Raw genomic sequence first — 19,369 nt, 5'->3', positions numbered from 1 at the left:
TTTCCCACTCCCTCCCCCCAAAGGACAAAGCAGAGGGTTCTGCCTCATTCCCATGGATCTTGGGAATGACCAGAGACCAGGGATATTTCTGAGGAAGTCCTGTGCCTCAAGGCTTGCTTTTGGATGTCCTGCCCCCCTCGAGTTCCCAGACAGTGCAGATTACAACGGGGTCATGTTGCTTGGCAATACTCCACATGTGGCTCTTCCTGTGATCACCCACAAAAGGGGTTTCCACAGTACAGCATGACCTCTACAGCATAAATCCCCTTTAGGACTTCATGAATGAATGATGCTTGCCCTTCCTAGTCCCCATTTTTGTCTCTGGCTCACCTCCTCCCCATGTGTGTATTGGCGGTCCCTGTGGAGGGCTTTCTGCAGGGTACCAACAAGGGAGGGATGGAGCCACAGAGGAATCTAACCTCTTCCCATTCTACAGAGAAGGGCCAGATCTGAGTGCAGCCGTAATAGAGAATGACCGAGGACTCACATTTTACTTAGCAAAACTCTCACTGAAGGGAGTAGGATTTTATCTGAGTAGAAAATTATTAAAGATCTCTGGCTTTGAGCCTACAGGCTCTGAGAGTGATTACAGTGTCATTCCGACAATATCAGAAAAGAACAATGCCCTTTTGCAAGAGACCAGTATTGTGACATAAGGAAGGTAAAAAAAAAAAAAATTCAAGAAGTACTGAGACAGAGATACTAAGACTTCTTCTACAGGGAGAATTGCTCAAGTTACACCATCAAGGGCCAGAACAGGGGGAGCTGCACCTGTGCAAATCCTTAGTATAGAAGGGCAAAACCAATTTGAACCATGATTTATTCCAGTACAGCTTAACAGGCTTTTTCTGCCTATGCTAAGTGTTTGTTGCAGTGCATCTCCACTGGCTGACATCCCTGGCGCAGAAAGGCCTAACTGAATCAGTTTTACCCCTTACAAACTATTTTGACCAAAATCACTTTTTCCTCTCACCAATGGAAGGTAAGAAGGTACATAAAGAGTCAGAAACTTGGAAAGAGACTTAAACCATGTAGTTAATACTAGATATAGTACATGATAATTCAATACGAAAGAAATAGGTACCTTATAAATACTTAAGAAAGACAGATAATAAATCTTTAAACAACTGAAGACAGACCTAAGAAATGTAATCCCACCACCATCATCATTCTTGGAGCACTCTCACAGGTAAACTGAATTATATTTTAGAGATATTCCATATGTTTTTTTCCTACTTCCTCCTACACAAGCATAAGTGGCTAAACATATACCTGAATTTTGTACAATGGATACCTTCTGAAACAAAGACCTGTTACTGTACAGATGCAGGAACACTACAAAAGACTAAAAATGACAGCTATTAAATCCTAAAAATAAGCTAGTTAAATAATCTTCTTTGCACCAAAGTTGTATATACGACAGAATCCTCTATAGTTAATACCTGCTAAAGGAATACAGTTGTGGAAGAAACAGATCTATCATTCACAAAGTTACTTTTCACAAAGATCTGTAAGTGGAACCTTTTCTCCATGGCACTTGCCCTAAGCAAAATACTACTGCAGCTCAAACATGGTTAATAATCAAATATTGTTTTTGCTTTCTACTCCACTCAGTTATGGGAACACTACCATCTCCCTGAAATATAAACTTGGAAGTTACTGCAGTAATTGTTCTTCTCAGTTATGGAAAGCCCAGCAAAATCCCTCTGCATATTCCCTGACCTCCGAAAGGTCCCAGTATCAAGGTGTAAGATAAGTTTAATAAGAAGTATACAAATTCTTCCCCACTTTTAAAGTTGTCTGAGATGAATGCTCTGTTAACACAAAGGCAAAAGGCTGAAGTGTCTTGGTGATACCTCCTGTATATAATCTCCATTTGGAGTTTCCAGAACCACTATTAGACAAAAGAAGAGCTTGGTTGCCTAGGAGTTTTTGGGATCTTTTGAAGAAGCCACCAAAGTCTTGCAGAGTTTTTTGATGTGTACTCATGAGGTTTGGGTTTGCCAAAAATTCCACGCATAAACAGGTGGCTGCCTTCTACATGTATCCCTCCTAGTTTCCAAGGTTTATTGGGAGTTGGGGCACTACAAACATTCTCCAAGGTATAGGATTTTTAATTGGACCAATCCATCTGATTCTCTCTCTTCTTTTCTGCCACTGTCATAGCCACTACTTTGTGCCCTCATTTTCAGATCTAGAGCAGGGTGGTAGTTACTTCCATTCTGTTTATAGAAAGGGGTTTGCATATGCCACCCCTAGTATGACTAAAATATCCTTTCAGTGTTCTGACTATTGTATGGTGGCAAGGGAAGAATCTGACCTAAGCATATCCTTTGCTTTGTGTGTAGCTGTCACTACTACATTGATTTAGCAAATGTTATTTATAAATAACTATTATTGCTGCTACTAGTATATTTAATGAAAGAGGAGTCACTGAAACCTTTTTCAATTTTGATATGCATGTGAAACTATTGTCACTCCCCAATAATCATTGCATTTCTTTTTGATGTAGCAAGTCTTTAAAATGTCCTTTATTTTCTGTAAGATTTGGTGAAAAAAAGACAAACAGATGCTTAAAGGACGCGTACAAATCTCCATTTACATGGAAATTATTTTGACAACTTGAAAATATTGTTTTGCAGTGAAAATCAGCAGTATATGTGCTCAACAACAGTTATATTCTTATTTCTTTACGCTCCATGCATTTGCTGAGAGGACACTTTTCTAAATGAGATTTTATTTCTAATTAGTTATACTGTATAAATATTACTGTTGTGGTTTAAAGGCCAGAAACTGGAAGATTTCTACCTACAACTATAAGAAAATATAAAATTATGGCTAATAATTTGTCCCTAACTCAAACCACCTGTTCCTTGGTATTACAGCACACACCTAGCTTTATATTCTATTTTGGAACCCAGGATCATTTAAAAAAGTAAACACAGAAAATAGGGTAATAGCCCTGAAATAGCTGTTATTGACTATCTGTCATGTTCCCCAGTAGAGCTATGTTGATTTATCCCAGCTAAATATCTGAACTTTGATTGCTAGAGATAAACCTCATAAATAAAGTTTGGGCTTGGATCGGGATCAAACCTTTCCCTGCACTTGGATTTAGGGTTTTGTCTTGGCCCATTTTTGAAAAAGCAGCCAGCAGCAAAATTCTGAACAAGACATGAATTCTCAGAGTCTGGAGGTATTCAGATGTGGTGGTCTATTTCAAACACAACTCTAGTTAAGACTGTTTTAACCTTCATGTAATAAGTAAAATGAAAAACAAAAGGCTCATTTATAAAATAGATATTATTTATCAAAAGGACTGCCAAGGTTCCAAATCAGAGTTTTAAAAACATGTTAAAAATTAAATAAAACAATATGAATAGGACATAGTGCACCATATGAACCGATAGTCTATCGGACGTCTTTTAAATCAATGGGATTTAAGCACATGCTTAGATTAAAGAATCATGGGCTACAACTGGTCAAATATATTTTTGATAATTTATGAACAGTCTTTTTCCTATAAAAATTTTGGCCTAAAGGGAAGCATATGGCTGAGTTATAAACTTCTGAAAACGTAAAATTACACCGGAATGATTGACAATGTCAGTAGACAGTAGTCAGTAGTTGTAGTGGAGACCCTATACATTTCAATGAAAGAAAGCCTGCAACATACAAGAAGCTAGATGTACAGAGAATAGCAAATGAGCAGCACACTTCCCACCGTTAAATCAACCTCTCTCAAAGGGTTGCTGTCTTTTAATAATTAACTACAGTCCATTGATAGTTTAGATGCATTCAGAGTTAATGAAAAGGATTTTATCTTGTAACTTAATAGCAGGCATTACTGTCAGTCTGTGTGGTCATCTGCAATATGTCACTTACAGTGTTACCTTTGGCTAGCTCAAAGCAGCTACAGTATTTACCAAGCCCACATTAATCCCAGTCTTTTTAATTTCCTTTATGCTTGGAATCTTGTTCTCATTTTTCACAGGTCAAAAAATACTTTGATAATTTAAGCAGCCAAATAAAGCTTCAGAGTACTATGATGTGTTAACTCTCTGTCCTTCTTAGCTTGTAGTCCACAAGCAATGAATTAATGCTTACATATCATTTTGATTATTCTGTATCTGATTACATTAAAATAGCTTCCCCCTGTCATATTTTAGATTAATTCTTCTTTACTGGCTTTACTAGCTATATTGGGCACCCTTCAAAAAACGGACACAGAGAAAAAAGAAGATAAGTGGATGATAAAAAAGGAGGGTGAGGTCACACCAGTCATCTTACTTAGTTTTTACTTGAGTATAATGCTCCTGCCAGTCCTATTTTGGAGATGACTTTCTCTTCATATATCCTTTCCTCTACCACTCAGCTCATAATTGATTCTCTTTCCCCTCCTCTGCCATTGTCTTTTAATGTATATTCAAACATCTTAGGAGTATTGTCACATCTTATTTATAAGCTTCCCTCAGGGTTATATGTTGGGCAAGAATGTTCGCATGAATGTTCTTCTAGAATCTGAATTAGACAAAAAGGGCATTTGACATGCTTGGTGCATAAGCAGTCAATGTCTAGACACAGTTTTTCAATCCAATTTAGGATTTTCCTTTGCCAGTGCTATTGCCAGTTGTTTATATTTTAAAAGAGAATCACAGTAATTTCATGCGTCATCTTTTATTTAGGCAGAGGGTTTCATTCAGTTTCAAAGCCACATGTATCTTTTCTAAACTAATATCTATTGTATTGCGAGTCAGTCTATACTGAACATAAAGTCACATCAATAGGTTTTCAAATCTTTGGGGAATATTGCTTTTCAAAATATTGCATTTTCAATAATGTCTGTAAATAACAGAGTGACATTGAGGTATTTTTTGCTGTATTCTGGCAACTGAGATTTACAGGAATGCTGTTTCTCTATGTTTCTGCAACATCCCAAAAAGCTAGCTATGGACAAAATTCTGTCCTAATTCATCCATCAGCCATTTACTTTAAGGGAGAGTATTACTAGTGAAAGGTACTGAATTAATAGAATTAGAATGTTAGCCTTCTATCTTCAGAACAGATATAGCACAAGTAATGGCAATGCAAACATAAATAAACTGGACTAATCCTTGTGTGCTAAGCCTGATCTGGATGAACCACATCTAACCATCAGTCACCAGGGTTCATTTAACCTTTGGACATTGTGTACAAGGGTATTGGTTATGATAGTTTTCTGATTTATGATGACTAAGGTCCCCATTTCACAAAGGACACTGAATCAGTTAAAATTAAGTTTTATTCAATACCCAGCTGGGCTGAATTTGAGATGAAAGGCCCCTGCACCATCAATTCGTTATTAAAAAATTTCTTCAGACCTAAACCAAACTTGTCTCAAACAAAATTTTTAATAACAGTGGACAGAAATGATGAAGAAATTGTTACTTATGCAAAAACTTGGGACACAGATTCTAATCTGTGCATATGGGAAAGGGTCTCACTGTCTTTTATTTTTATTGGTTTCTAGGGGAGTACGTTGTTATGACTACCCACTTCCATTTGAAGAGAAAGATTGGTTACTTTGTCATTCAGACATATCTACCATGCATCATGACAGTGATTCTGTCCCAGGTGTCTTTCTGGCTTAACAGAGAATCTGTTCCAGCAAGGACTGTATTTGGTAAGTGAAACATAAAAAATCAAACCAAAACAAACAAACAAAAAAAACTCGCCAGGGTCATATGCTACTTATAGAAAAGCACCCAAGTGACATTGGAGAACTGGATAAAAAATATGCTTTGCTTTGAAGATATTGTAACAGATGATTTTTTAAAAGGTCCAAACTATTTAATTTATTAAAAAGAATGAATAGTAAAATTCATTATATATCAAAAACAAAAATGAAAAATAATGACATTGTGCTAATCTGGAGTCAGATCTGAACATCATGGCCTATCTTGATTTATATAAAAAACGAAAAGGAATATTCAAAGGGTTTAGCTTATATGCATCTTAATATTACTAAATGTAAATGTATACATCTAGGAACAAAGACTGTAGGCCATACTTGATGGGGGACTCTATCCTGGGAAGCTGTAATTCTGAACAAGATTTGGAGGTCATGGTGGATAATCAGCTGAAAATGAGTGTGATGTTGTGGCCTAAAGAGCTAATGTGATCCTGGAATGCATAAACAGGGGAATCTTGAGTAGGAGTAGAGAGGTTATTTTACTTCAGTATTTAACAGTGGTGCAACCACTGCTTTAATACTGTGTTCAGTTCTGTTGCTCACAATTCAAGAAGGATGTTGATAAATTAGAGAAAGTTCAAAGAAGAGCCATGAAAATGATAAAGGGATTAGAAAACATGCCTTATAGATGTAATCAAGTCACCCATTCACCTTCTGTTTGTTAAGTTATATAGCTTGAGCTTCTTGAGTCTATCAGTATAAGTAGCTACATGAGGAACATATTTTTAATAAAGGGTTCTTCAGTGTATCAGAGAAAAAGTATAACACAATCCAAATGGCTGGAAGTTGAAGCTAGACAAATTCAGACTGGAAATAAGGTACAAATATTTAACATGTAGGGTAATTAACTATTGAAACAATTTACCAAGGGCTATGGTGGATTCTCCATCACTGACAATTTTTAAACTGTTTTTCTAGCAGAAGTGCTCTAGGAATTATTTTGGGGGAAGTTCTATGGCCTGTGTTATACAGAAGCTCATACTAGATTATCATAATGGTCCCTTCTAGCCGTGTCATCTATGAATTATGTAATGTGCAGACAAAGTTTAGATGTTAGCTGTCACACTAGGAGAAAGTGTGCATTGACTGTTTCTCATAAAGCAAAATGGGTAATACAGCTTTTGGCTTGGATTTTCAAAGGCAATTTAGTCAAAGGGAGTTGTTCACCAGATGTTCTTGCACCAGTGGAAACTCCGAGCTTTAATAACTCTGTGGGTTGATCTCATCTGCAAGCTCGTCAAATACTGTTGTGGCCCAATGCTGCTACGGAAATCAGTGACAAAATTCCTATTGTCTTCTCTCTGAGTAGGATTCAGGCAAGGATGAATGCAAGGGACTAAGATGATATAGTTCACACCTGCTTTTGACTCCCTGGGGTTTTTGCTATTACATTCTAATACACATTTTTTTAATTAGAAAGAAACTGCTAGAATATTCTCTGGGGCTTTTGTTTAACCTATTTCACATCCAAAATCAAGATAGACAGACAGACAAAAAGACAAGATGGGTGAGATAATATATTTTATTGGACCAACTTCTGTTCATGCAAGAAACAAGCATTTGAGCTCCACAGAGTTCTTCTTCAGGTCTTCTCCAATATTGCAAACAAATAGATCTAACAACAAGCATTTGATTAAAGAAAAAGGGAGGTGAGAGTTCTCCAATATGCTCCAGCTCCTTTTGTGCTGCTCAAGCTATAATTGGCCAGTTGAGAATGCCTCTGGCAGGAGTGGAAGGGCATAAATGCAGCAGACCTTGTTTCTGCCCCAACAGCTCCCCCTCAGCGCAGTGCAAGAGCATGACAAAGAAGGGGCTCCAAAGAACATGTGGAGGTTAGTCACAGGAGGAACTCTGCCTTTTAATGTTGGCAAAGGAAAGCTGGAGATCTATAACCAAATTCAGAGGTCAGTCTAAGGGCCTGATTCTGAGAAGCACCTGCAATTCCTGCTGGCTTATACCTATTTTCACCTACCTCTCAAAATATCCCCCGTGAGTTGTTTTTCTGCTCCAGCCCACTTTCCCAATGCCTCTTCAGGTGAATCACACCAGCTTAGACATCCTTAGATTCAGAGAGCCAAATGCTCACATGTTGGTAAGTAGATATGAATATAGAGAAGTCCCTAAACAAAGTATAGGAGTATTGGAGAGTGTAATTGAGTCTAATTTATATAAAAGGGGACCCACAAACTTCTATGAAATGCAACAGATTCAAATCCTTTAAACTCACTTCTGAAATTGGTATCAAAAGTCTAATCTTGGCAATTTTGTCAAAGAGTAGATTGGGCCCCTTAAAAAGGCATACATTCAAAGATTGTTACGTATGTATTTAAAAAAAGAAATGAAACCTCATTTTCTTCCATTTCGCTTTCTTTTTTTTTTACTGTTGGCAATACCAAGTTGCTGGCTCACGATGCTGTAGTTATGGTTGGCCATAAATGGGGTACCAAATTACCCCATGTATCAAAAAATAACATACAATACCCTATGTTATTCAGGCAGCTGTTTTTAAAGCCTTACGACACCCCTTCAAGAATGTAAACATTTTAAAAGTTTTCCGTTCAGAATACAATTATTTTGTTGACTGTGTTTTTTTACATATGTTTGAACAAAGTCTAGAATTTGGTTGCTATTTTTTTAATCTCCTAACTTCACTGAAGAAAAAAGATGTCTCTAAATACGTCACCTGGGCATATTCATATATGCATCCACATAGAAAAGCACAGCATATATAGATTTATATCTCTCTTTTAGCACTATAAATAAAAACACAAACTATAGCATAGCAGGATTTACTGTACAAGAGCAACAAGAAATCATTAGTTATAAGTGGAAAAAGACCTTATACATTCCCCTAAGGAACAAAAACCACATCATCATTAAGTACCCATAATTCAAGATATAGTCATTGATATCTAAATATATTTTTAATTATCTGGCCCTTTTAGATCTCTGTATATTTTCATTAGTGCTCAGTATAGTGGTTATAAACTGTAACAGTGATTTAATACATGAAATTGTCTGCAGTTGTCAAGGTAACTTGCGAACATGTGATTTGATGTAAATGTCTAGCTTGCACTTGCAAAAATCTGTAGGCAATGTGATAGCAATGTAATCCTCCTACTGTCAGTAAAAACTCCATGGCTAGTTAAAGAAACAAATGTTTTTCCAGCAGGTATGAAGCTCTGCTACTAGAAATGCAAATTACATTGCCGTGGGTCTTACTTAACCTCTTGACTGTTGCCAAAGCATCACTGTGTAATGGCAGAGAAACCTGTACAAAACATCAGTTCAAATAAATGCAATATCATAACATGCAGCTTAGTCTATTTTGGGCTACACTGAAGGAGCATATTTTCCAAATATGTTTGCTACTTCATTCAGCCCCGAACAGGTTAATCAGCAAAAAGAACAATTAACATCCTTTGTTTTTATGGGAAACATCTTATAGCACTGTAGCAATCTTACACAAATAAGGTGGAAAGTATCCAACATGCCTGCGTATGCCTCGCTGAACTTTGCATAATTTTGAGTTGTTTTATCTGCAATTATGACACGAAATGAAATAATTGACAAGATGGAAAAAGACTTGCAACCATCCACATGATTACTAAAATGCTAAGTGAGAACAGGAACTGGGTCAGAAATTAACTCCTCCTCTAATTCTTTTGCTGGAAGAGGAAATTATGTTGGTCTATAAGTCCAAACAACAATAGGGCTGTGGTGACTTTCTTCTTCCAGTTTCATTCATGTTGGAGGGATGGTCATTAAGTCTGCTTCAAAAATAATAATTCTGAGATTTTATTCAATCACTTAATTTATTTACAATCTAAGAAAATAGTAAATCTAATCTCATGCTGTGGGACATAATGCACCCAGCTAAATTCCTTCCTGACCCTCAAAGTTAAACAGATTATGTTTCATTTTGTCTTCGTCTGAGGCATTGCTGCACTGGCTACCATCACAGGCAGGATGCACGACTACATGGACCAATGACTTCTTGTATATAGTGTATATATTCTGAGATATAGTGTCCAAACTCCTGCCTAGAAGAAACAAATATATCATGCAGTTTGTTAGATATTTAATATTACAGATGGTTCAGCAAAAGGAATGTGATATCAGTAACCCTGATAAACACATTTATCCCTCTTTCACTAAACTCACATTATTTTCCTTTCCACTGTTATCTGCTTGATTTCTAAGTGGTCCACCACTGAACTGACAACTACTTGATTGTGGTCAATGCCAACAATACTCCTTAGTCATCCACTCAGGGCTGTTTCTTTTGGAGCAGCAATATCTCCTAAAGCACAAACCTCATTGTCTGGCTATGCCGAAAGAATGACTGGAGACATTAGATATGGGTTTAATCAGGCCTCAACTTTATTATTAGATGTATGGGACTAACCTGGTGGATAAAATGTGCAGTGCAGGTGAAAACCCCCACAATTCACTGATGTGTGTGTGTGTGTGTGTGTGTGTGTGTGTGCTTTTTTCAGTCTCCCCGCCCCACCTTTCAATTCATGTCCCTCCAGCAGTTCCACTGCCGGTACCCTCCAATTCCTGCTAATTCTGGGGCGGGGACGGACATCGGCTGACCTTTTTAAACCCCTCATTCCTAGGTGGTGAGTAATCCACCATGCTGACTGCTTTTCCAGCAGTTTTACGTCTCCCCTCCTCCCCAAGCCATAAAGCATTGCTCTCTTCTCCCGGCCAGCCAGGCAACCCCCTCTACCCTCCCCCCCCAGCTTAAAGTGCAGGGCGGTGACTTCCATATGTCAAAAGATCAAGATAAAGCACAATCCAGAAGGGTACCTCAAAGATTATTATTTCCACAGCAGAACCTGAAATTTGATACTCTTTGGTTGGGAAATATATTTCTAATAACAGAAGCCTGTGAAACTATTTTTCCTATTTTATTTGTGAATCCACATTGATAAGTAAAAGACAAAATACAGTAACTGATCTAAAGTGACGCTGACATTTTTGCTTTACAGGAGTGACAACTGTTCTCACAATGACCACCTTGAGCATCAGCGCAAGAAATTCCCTTCCAAAGGTGGCCTATGCCACAGCTATGGATTGGTTTATAGCAGTGTGCTATGCATTTGTGTTTTCAGCACTCATCGAATTTGCAACAGTGAACTACTTCACAAAGAGAGGTTACGCATGGGATGGCAAAAGTGTTGTTCCTGAAAAGGTAACACCTTTACTAATAGATTTTATGATACATACATTCATATCTATTCACGGCATTTGTGCTGGATTCAGCCTGTGTGTTTTCCATTGTGACTTAGATAATCTACTGAAAGAGCCTCTTTACATGGATATTGGGCATTTTCTGTTCAGGATCTGCTGGTCACACTAGGTGTTGAAATCCCTTGTTGTATGCAAATTATTAGTATGGAGAGTGGTTACATTTTCATTTTTAGAGCACCACCAGGATGTGCAGCATTGTGTGGAAAAGAGAGGAAGACATGATCTCTGTCCTATTTCTTAAATCTGAAAGATACAAGTTGGCTGAGGCTAAAGCTGTGGCACGAAGGGAAAGCTCATAACTCAACACTCTCCACCCCCTTCCCTTCATGTCTTTATATGGCTCCCATCACTGTAGCACCACCCAGTTATTTAACAGTCTCTCTTTATTTTTCTTTTCCTTTCCAGCCGGTAGTAGGAATAGATTGACTAGTTTATATGTTGTGTGTTTGAATGAGAGACTCAGTGGATGTGTGCAGTGTCTGTGAGCCTGATGCAAAGCTTGCTGAAGGCAGTGGATATCTTTTCCTTGATTTCCAAATGCTATGGATCAGGTCCAATTTGCAAGTTTGTGTGTAGGAAGAAATAGATTATGAAACTTACTCCACAAGAAATAAGAATGACCATGGACTTCAGAAACTAATGCAAAACACTTTTTTTTTAAACTTAGTTTTCCCTCATCAAAGTCCAGCCCCTTTGAAAGCTCTGTTTGACACACGGAAAAGCCTTCCCTTATTTAATGATTATTCAATTGCTTCATTAGAATGTAGCTTTCATGGCAGAGCATGTTTTTGAAGGATAAGAGAGGTGATGTCTGAAGTATCTAGGTCTAATACCATGGAGACCTTTAACTATACACTATATTCAATGGGGAGCCAGTGCAAAGAGTGGGGTACTGTGGTTGCTAAGTAGACAGACTGGGTTTTGTATCAGTTGGAGCTCATTCAGGGTGTTTCTTCATTTCTTAATATAAGTACCACTGAGCAAGCCTAGAAGTCATGATTCTGTGGATCACCATGCACCTCATCTCTTTCTGAAAGTATGGGGTGCAATCTCTGCCAGTTATGGCTGGAAGCAGACATTTTTTGTTGCCATGGCTCTTTGGGCTCCCAGTAGGTGTGGGGAGTCTAACAGCAACCCAAGGTTCTAGATTCTAGATTCAAGACGGACTTGAACTGGAGGCAGATGCCCTCAGTAATGGGGATGTAATAGAGGAGAAAAGTTCTTTGAAGCATTTGTCTCCTCTATTACATCCCCAATTTTGAGGGCATCTGAGTTATACCAGTTGATGATATGGCGTGGTATGTATAAGTTTGCTATAAAAGATACACAGAGTGGGTATTTTCTGCAGGCACTTGAATACTCTAGTTGCTTAATATGTAAGTTCAATAACATGATGGAGAAGACTGAGCATTGTGGGACCCAGAAGGCTAGGTCTTGCAGGGGGTGCATCTCAGACTTAAAGGTCAGATTGTCTGCCATCAGCAATAGCTGAACTACAAAAGGAATCTTAGCCCAGACTCCACAAGAATGGAAGTTACTTATTAGCAAATATATCCCATCCTTTTCTGTGGAAATCAGAATCCATTCGTGGGGCTTTATGACCCAATAAATAACAACGAGAACAAAGTGAAACCTTTTCATTATTATTTCTTCAGGATTCTTCACTCCAAGCACCCCATATTAACAAAAGTGAAAAAAAATATGTGTAGATGATGCAAGGTATGCATGGACCATGTTTAGTAAATAACCCATTTCATGCAATGTACAATTATACAAAAACAAGGGTGATAGAAGCGACAGTGACAACTATAGAAGTATCTTCCTGTTGGACATCGTCAGAAAAGTTATTACTTGTATTGTGCTCCGTAGGCTGCAATCTCTAGGTGAAAGAATCTATCCTAAAAGTCGATGTGGTTTTCACTCAGAACACTCCACCATTTCTATGATATTTTTGGTTAAGCAACTGCAAGAGAAGTGTAGAGAAAAAGGAATGCCACTCTACATAGCCTTCATTGATCTGATAAAGGCCTTGGATATGTTCAACAGATAGGACCTTTTTATGGTTCTTAAGAAAGTAGATTGTCCCCCCATATTTTCGAATGTTCATTCCTTACATCAAGGTCTGTGGTGTATGAAAACAAAGAATAAAATGCTTTTGACATTAACAACGGCATGAAATAGGGGTGTATTTTGCCTCCCATGTTCTTTAACATCTACTTTTCATTACTGCTTCTTCATGCATTTAAGGACAGCAATGATGGCATTGATCAACATTGCAAGATTTAGAGTGAAAACCAAGATTCTGAGAGATTTCCTGTTTGTGGATGATGTGGCCTTGGTTGCCCATAGTGAATCTTCTTTGCAAAATCTCTTGGGTAAATTTCATGCATCATGCAAGAGCTTCAGGTTGACAATTAGTTTCAAGAAGACTGTGATCATGTACCAAAGATTTACCCACTCTGGAGGGTAAATCTCTTGGAGTTGTCGACAGCTTTTGCTACTTGGGTTATAAAATCATCAGAAATTTTGACCTTCAGATTGAATTAATAGAACTGGAAAAGCAGCTAAGTATTTCAGGCTTACAGAAATGTGCATGGAATAACAGCAAACTATCAACTAAGATCAAAGATGCAAATCTATGAAACTTGTGTGCTGTCATCCCTGCTTTGTGGTTCAGAAACCTGGACTACATATGTCAGGCATATCAAGAGACTGAATAGCTTCCACATGAGATGCCTGCATAAGATCCTGAAAATAAAGTGGGGAAACACATTACCAAACACAGAGATGCTGGAATGCACAGGATTGACACACTAAGGCTACATCTACACTACGGGGGGGGGGGGGGGGGTGTCGATTTAAGATACGCAAATTCAGCTACGCGAATAGCGTAGCTGAATTCGACGTATCGCAGCCGACTTACCCCGCTGTAGGGACGGTGGCAAAATCGACCTCTGCGGCTTCCCGTTGACGGCGCTTACTCCCACCTCCGCTGATGGAGTAAGAGCGTCGATTCGGGGATCGATTGTCGATCCCCAAGAGGTCAATTTCTACCCGCCGATTCAGGCGGGTAGTGTAGACCCAGCCTTAGAAACCACTGCCAAGAAGAGGAGGTTGCAATGGCTCATTCATGGCAGGTGAATGGTAGAAAACCGTATCTCCAAGAATATTTTCAACAGTGAGATTTGGGACAGCTCTAGAAAGCAGGGTTGCCCTTTATGGCAGTACCACAATGTGTGTAAACTGATATGAAGACGTTCAATATCAATGTGGAAAGCTGGGAGGAGTGCAGGATCCCTTCCAATTTGGAGGGAGTATCTGAGTAGGTGCAGCTCAACATGAAGTGGCTTTGATCCAGAGGATGGAAGCAAAGCAAGAAAGAAGAAAGTAGCATACTGTAATCATGGATTCTAACTCAGACAACATATGAATCTGTAAAATATGTAACAAGCTATGTCACTCTTGAATTGGACTTGTCAGCCATAAGTGGATTCATCAGGCACCTGATTAGACCTCTTACACGTACACCATGATCCAGTTTGGATTGAAGGTTGCCAATATATTTCATGCCTGGTTCTTGCCTATTCTACACATGATCTTTTCTCATAATACAACTTCATTGAATATTCCGTTGTAAGACAACAGATTTACTAGTGGTATTAGGAAATACTTTTTTTTAATATCATGAGTAATTAACCTGGGTAATTCATTGCCACAAAGTGATACTGAATTCAAAACAAGTATTAAGCATATACGTGTATGTTGGGCCTGATCCAAAGGCTATTGAAATCAATGGAAAGGCTCCCACTAATTTAGATGGGCTTGGGATGGGGCCCAATGTGAACATTCAGAATTATATTAGTTAGTATTTTAAAGACATATATAAACCCTTATACTTCAGAGTAGAAGCCACACACTAATGGAGAGGTTTTTGAAGAAGCTTCCCCTATAGACAGTTTAATCCATAATTGTCCACTATGGGTTTTGGTTTTTTTGCAGCTCTCTCTCAGAGATAGGATAGTGGACCACTTTTCTGATTCAATATGGCAATTCTTACATTCCATACAGTAGCTTCCATAAATTTGTTATCAAATATTGAAGTTTTTTTGAGAGAACAATAAAATCTCTCTAATTTACATAGGCAAAATAGAAATTTCCTGATTCATCTTTTACATATCACCTATTTTAATCTAATAGCTTTTGTACACATTGACTATTATCCCTTTTGTTTATTCAAACATATTTCTGATACATTTCCAGTGCTTACCACCAAGGCATCTGCTGGAAAATATGTAACATGTCATTACATGTGTTATTTAAGAAATCTGCTTTTAAATGGCTCTTACTACAAAATTCCCTTGATTTAAGTCCTCTCCTCTGCACTAAAGAGACACTTACTTCAAGCCTTAAGATGAGACAATGAGCATTGGAAGAAATATAGCTATTTTATATGAAATTTAAACATTAACTAAAGGATTTAGAATGAATTATGCAAAATGTTCACATAGGAGAACTGAAGATAGTGTTGCAAAACCGAAATCTTTCCAGCGTTATTGGTAGAGCTGAATGACTATTGGGGGAGGGAGGAGGGAGGGAGAGGAGGAGGGCGGGAATCCATGAACATCCATTCACATTTTTAAAAGAATTTTGGTTTGAGTGGTTGTGGTCATATTTGCTGTTTGTTTAGTACTGAAACTTTAGTAGAGTGAATATTTGGGAAAAAACAATATTAAGTTTCAGTTCTTGAATATGCAAAAAAAAATCAAAATGTGTAGTTGAAGGCAATATTAATAATTCATGCTATTTTGGTTCATTGCGTAAGTCATACAATCAGAGAATAGAAATAAAACCATGTTACTTTTGTAACTAATAACTAACATAACAAGTAAACATTTACAAAGAACAGTATGTGAATGATTTGCATAATTATTTGCTGAAGAATATTTCTAAATTAAGTCAAATAATGACTACATTTTTCTTTGCAACATATTTGCTCACCTTGCCTTATTAATTATACTTGCAAGTTCATTATAGTTCCTTTTAAGGGTAATATAAAAATACATTTTAGTGGAGATCCAGTTGCACTGAAATTTTGAAATCTTGTTTGTTCAGTGTAGCAAATAGACTTTTTCATATGCCAATGATACTGGTGTCCTAAGTAATCAAGATTTATGAAATGATAACCCTAAATCATATATTCCATTTGATGTGGGACTAAATTAAACATTAAAAATCCCATAAAACACAATATTCAAGAATTGTTTAAAAATATTAAAGACTGTATGGTCTTGTGTTCCCTAGAAGTTAAGAATCCCCCTATATTCTTTCATATTAACCTACCAAAGATATTCTCTGTACACCGTGTACTGAATTAGCTGTCACGAATACTAAGGAAAAGGCAAAGTCAAGTAAGGCAAACTCGTGATGGACAGAAGTTCATAATCTAATATCACTCTGGGCTCTGATTAGATGTGATATTACTTTTTCATAAACTTCAATGTGACATAAAATATCGAGATACTTACTGGAGTTAGGCTTTGCCTAGCTCAGATTCTTCATAAAATGTAAAACTACAAAATGGCTGTTCTATTAGGTTTCTGTGAAAGAGTTATTCGTTTAGCTGGATTTATTACTGCTTTCTAGAATACTAGGGCTGTTTCTGTCCTGAGCAAGTAAGAAAAAGTGAAAAAAAGAAAACTTTGTAATATGAGTGCTGAAGCTGCTGATGGATGAATGACCAAAGGACTCGCTGATTTTGACTTTTCTTTCTTTTTGAATTAACTGTTTTTCAGCTATTTATTCCATCTATTAGGTGGAAATAATCTGGGACATCTATACTGAAGGGAATTTGAAAGCTCTTCCTCAACCTCAAGGATATGCGTTGCCTTACGATTTTGGAGAAGAGGGACCTTAAACAAATTTAAAAAGATTTGGTCTAATTTCTTAGAAATCTTTGATTAATTTTTCATGGAGAGAAAATGAGAAATGACTCCCCTTTCTCCTCCTTCCCCCCCCCTTTCCTTTCCCTCTGTTTGCATACATTTTTGTTCTTTTCTTTTTCTGTTCTCCCCTTATTTTTTGGGGAAAAATAAATAAAATATAAATAACAATAAATATATACGGAATTATATTAGTTTATAGAATTAAAACAATGTGTTAAAGGTTCTTTTTTATCTATACTTCCTTTTTACTGTTCCAGGAACACAGGATCAGATTTTTGGCATCTGCCCCATTATCAGTTTCAGACACAGTTTAGAGCCCTTCTGAGCCATAGGAGTTGTTTCCATATAGTCAGGGATAGCGGAAACACAGTACAATAGTACTTCTTTCATGCTTCCTTTCCCTTCCACTCAACCTATGCTCTGACTTGTTCCTATGTAGGAGTACTTGTGGCCCTTAGAGACTAACAAATTTATTTGAGCATTAAGTTTTCGTGGACTACAGCCCACTTCTTCGGATGCATAGAATGGAACATATATTGAGGAGATATATATACACATACAGAGAGCATGACAGGTGGGAGTTGTCTTACCAACTCGGAGAGGCCAATTAAGTAAGAGAAAAAAAACCTTTTGAAGTGATAATCAAGATAGCCCAATACAGACAGTTTGATAAGAGTACTTACATGGGGAGATGGATTCAATGTTTGTAATGGCTCAGCCATTCCCAGTCTCTATTCAAACCTAAGTTGATTGTATCTAATTTGCATATCAATTCCAGCCCAGCAGTTTCTCCTTGGAGTCTTGTTTTTGAAGCTTTTCTGTTGCAAAATTGCCACCCGCAGGTCTGTCATTGAATGACCAGACAGGTTAAAGTGTTCTCCTACTGATTTTTGAATGTTATGATTCCTGATGTCAGATTTGCGTAGAGACTGTCCGGTTTGGCCAATGTACATGGCAGAGGGGCATTGCTGGCACATGATGGCATATATCACATTGGTAGATGTGCAGGTGAACGAGCCCCTGATGGTGTGGCTGATGTGATTAGGTCCTATGATGATGTCACTTGAATAGATATGTGGACAGAGTTGACATTGGGCTTTGTTGCAAGGATAGGTTCCTGGGTCAGTGTTTTTGTTCAGTGATGTGTGGTTGCTGGTGAGTATTTGCTTCAGGTTGGGGGGTTGTCTGTAAGCGAGGACAGGTCTGTCTCTAAGGTGCCACAAGTACTCCTGTTCTTTTTGTGGATACAGACTAACATGGCTGCTCCTCTGAAACTTGTTCCTATATAGAAGCGATGGTGGGGAGTAGGACTGCCTACAGCTTTTTGCCAGCTGAGATTACCATATGCCAGATGATTTCAAGCCAGTTAAAAGGCTTTAAGACAAATTTAAATGATCAGAGTGGCACAATGCCTGATCAAGGACAAGGATCACATCCAGTATGCTTAATATAACTCAGTCACTTTCTATTGAGCTATTAGCACTTTTTAAAATATCAGCATTCTAGGATGTTCCATACATTTCAGTGCGATATATAGATATTTTAAAAAAGACTGGGGATATACAATTGTGTAGCTCCCACACATTCTGAATGAAACTCCAACCACTGCAACTCAGCTAGTCCAGTGGTAACCTGCAAAAGGCATCATTAAGTCTCCAATATGTCCAAGCCCTTAAACAAATGCTTAAGTTCTAAGTATTTTGCTGAATAGGCATCAATAAGCTGTTTGTTGTGTTCTTTCTAAATAGGCATTCTAATATGGAGATATACCTATCTCATAGAGCTGGACAGGACCTTGAAAGGTCATTGAGTCTAGTCCCTTGCCTTCACTAGCAGGACCAAGTACTGTCCCTAACAGATTTTTTTTTTTTGCCCCACATCCCTAAATGGTCCCCTCAAGGATTGAACTCACAACCCTGGGTTTAGCAGGCCAGTGCTCAAACCACTGAGCTCTCTCTCTCTCTTTCTCATGAAAATGATATGTATGATAAGTTGTGTTAGACCTCATAATACATTATTTATCATGGTATCTGAATGACAAATTTGGAAATAGTTTTATAATGGTGGCATCCTTGGTATCTCTCAAACTCAATATATTTGTTCTAGTCACAAAACTCATTTGATTCAGAAGATAATGAACTATGTTTAGTTTGCTACTGTTTGATTAATATTGCAGATATTACAATACACTGCTTTGCTTACTATCAAAAATAGCATATCCTAAAACGTATCTGTTATTCTAAATGCTTTTGGGAATTAATTGTTTGATTTATTTCTAGGAAAAATAATTAAATGGAGAGATTGTATCTTGTTCTTGAGTACAATGTTTTACGTAAATCACACATACACACCTAACATCCAGTTAGTCCCGTTTGAAGTATAATTTCAATATGTAGCAATAATACTGTATCATGGTACATTATCACAACATTAAGTA

General features: G+C 37.6%; 1 protein-coding gene across 2 annotated transcripts in view; it reads left to right on the top strand.

Moving 5' to 3' along the window:
* The window catches only part of GABRA1 (gamma-aminobutyric acid type A receptor subunit alpha1), a 54,274-nt gene that overhangs the window by 32,611 nt on the left and 2,294 nt on the right, over window positions 1–19,369 (top strand). For both annotated transcript variants that reach the window (XM_005297983.4, XM_005297984.4), the window contains exons 8-9: window positions 5,510–5,662; window positions 10,729–10,931. In XM_005297983.4, coding sequence (XP_005298040.1) covers window positions 5,510–5,662; window positions 10,729–10,931 — 356 coding nt within the window. The remainder of the gene's footprint in view (window positions 1–5,509; window positions 5,663–10,728; window positions 10,932–19,369) is intronic.

This window comes from Chrysemys picta, chromosome 8 (assembly GCF_011386835.1).
Source record: "Chrysemys picta bellii isolate R12L10 chromosome 8, ASM1138683v2, whole genome shotgun sequence".
In the NCBI taxonomy this organism is placed as follows: Eukaryota; Metazoa; Chordata; order Testudines; family Emydidae; genus Chrysemys; species Chrysemys picta.
Note: the sequence above shows the minus strand (reverse complement) of the source record. Positions and strands in the feature narration are given on the sequence as shown.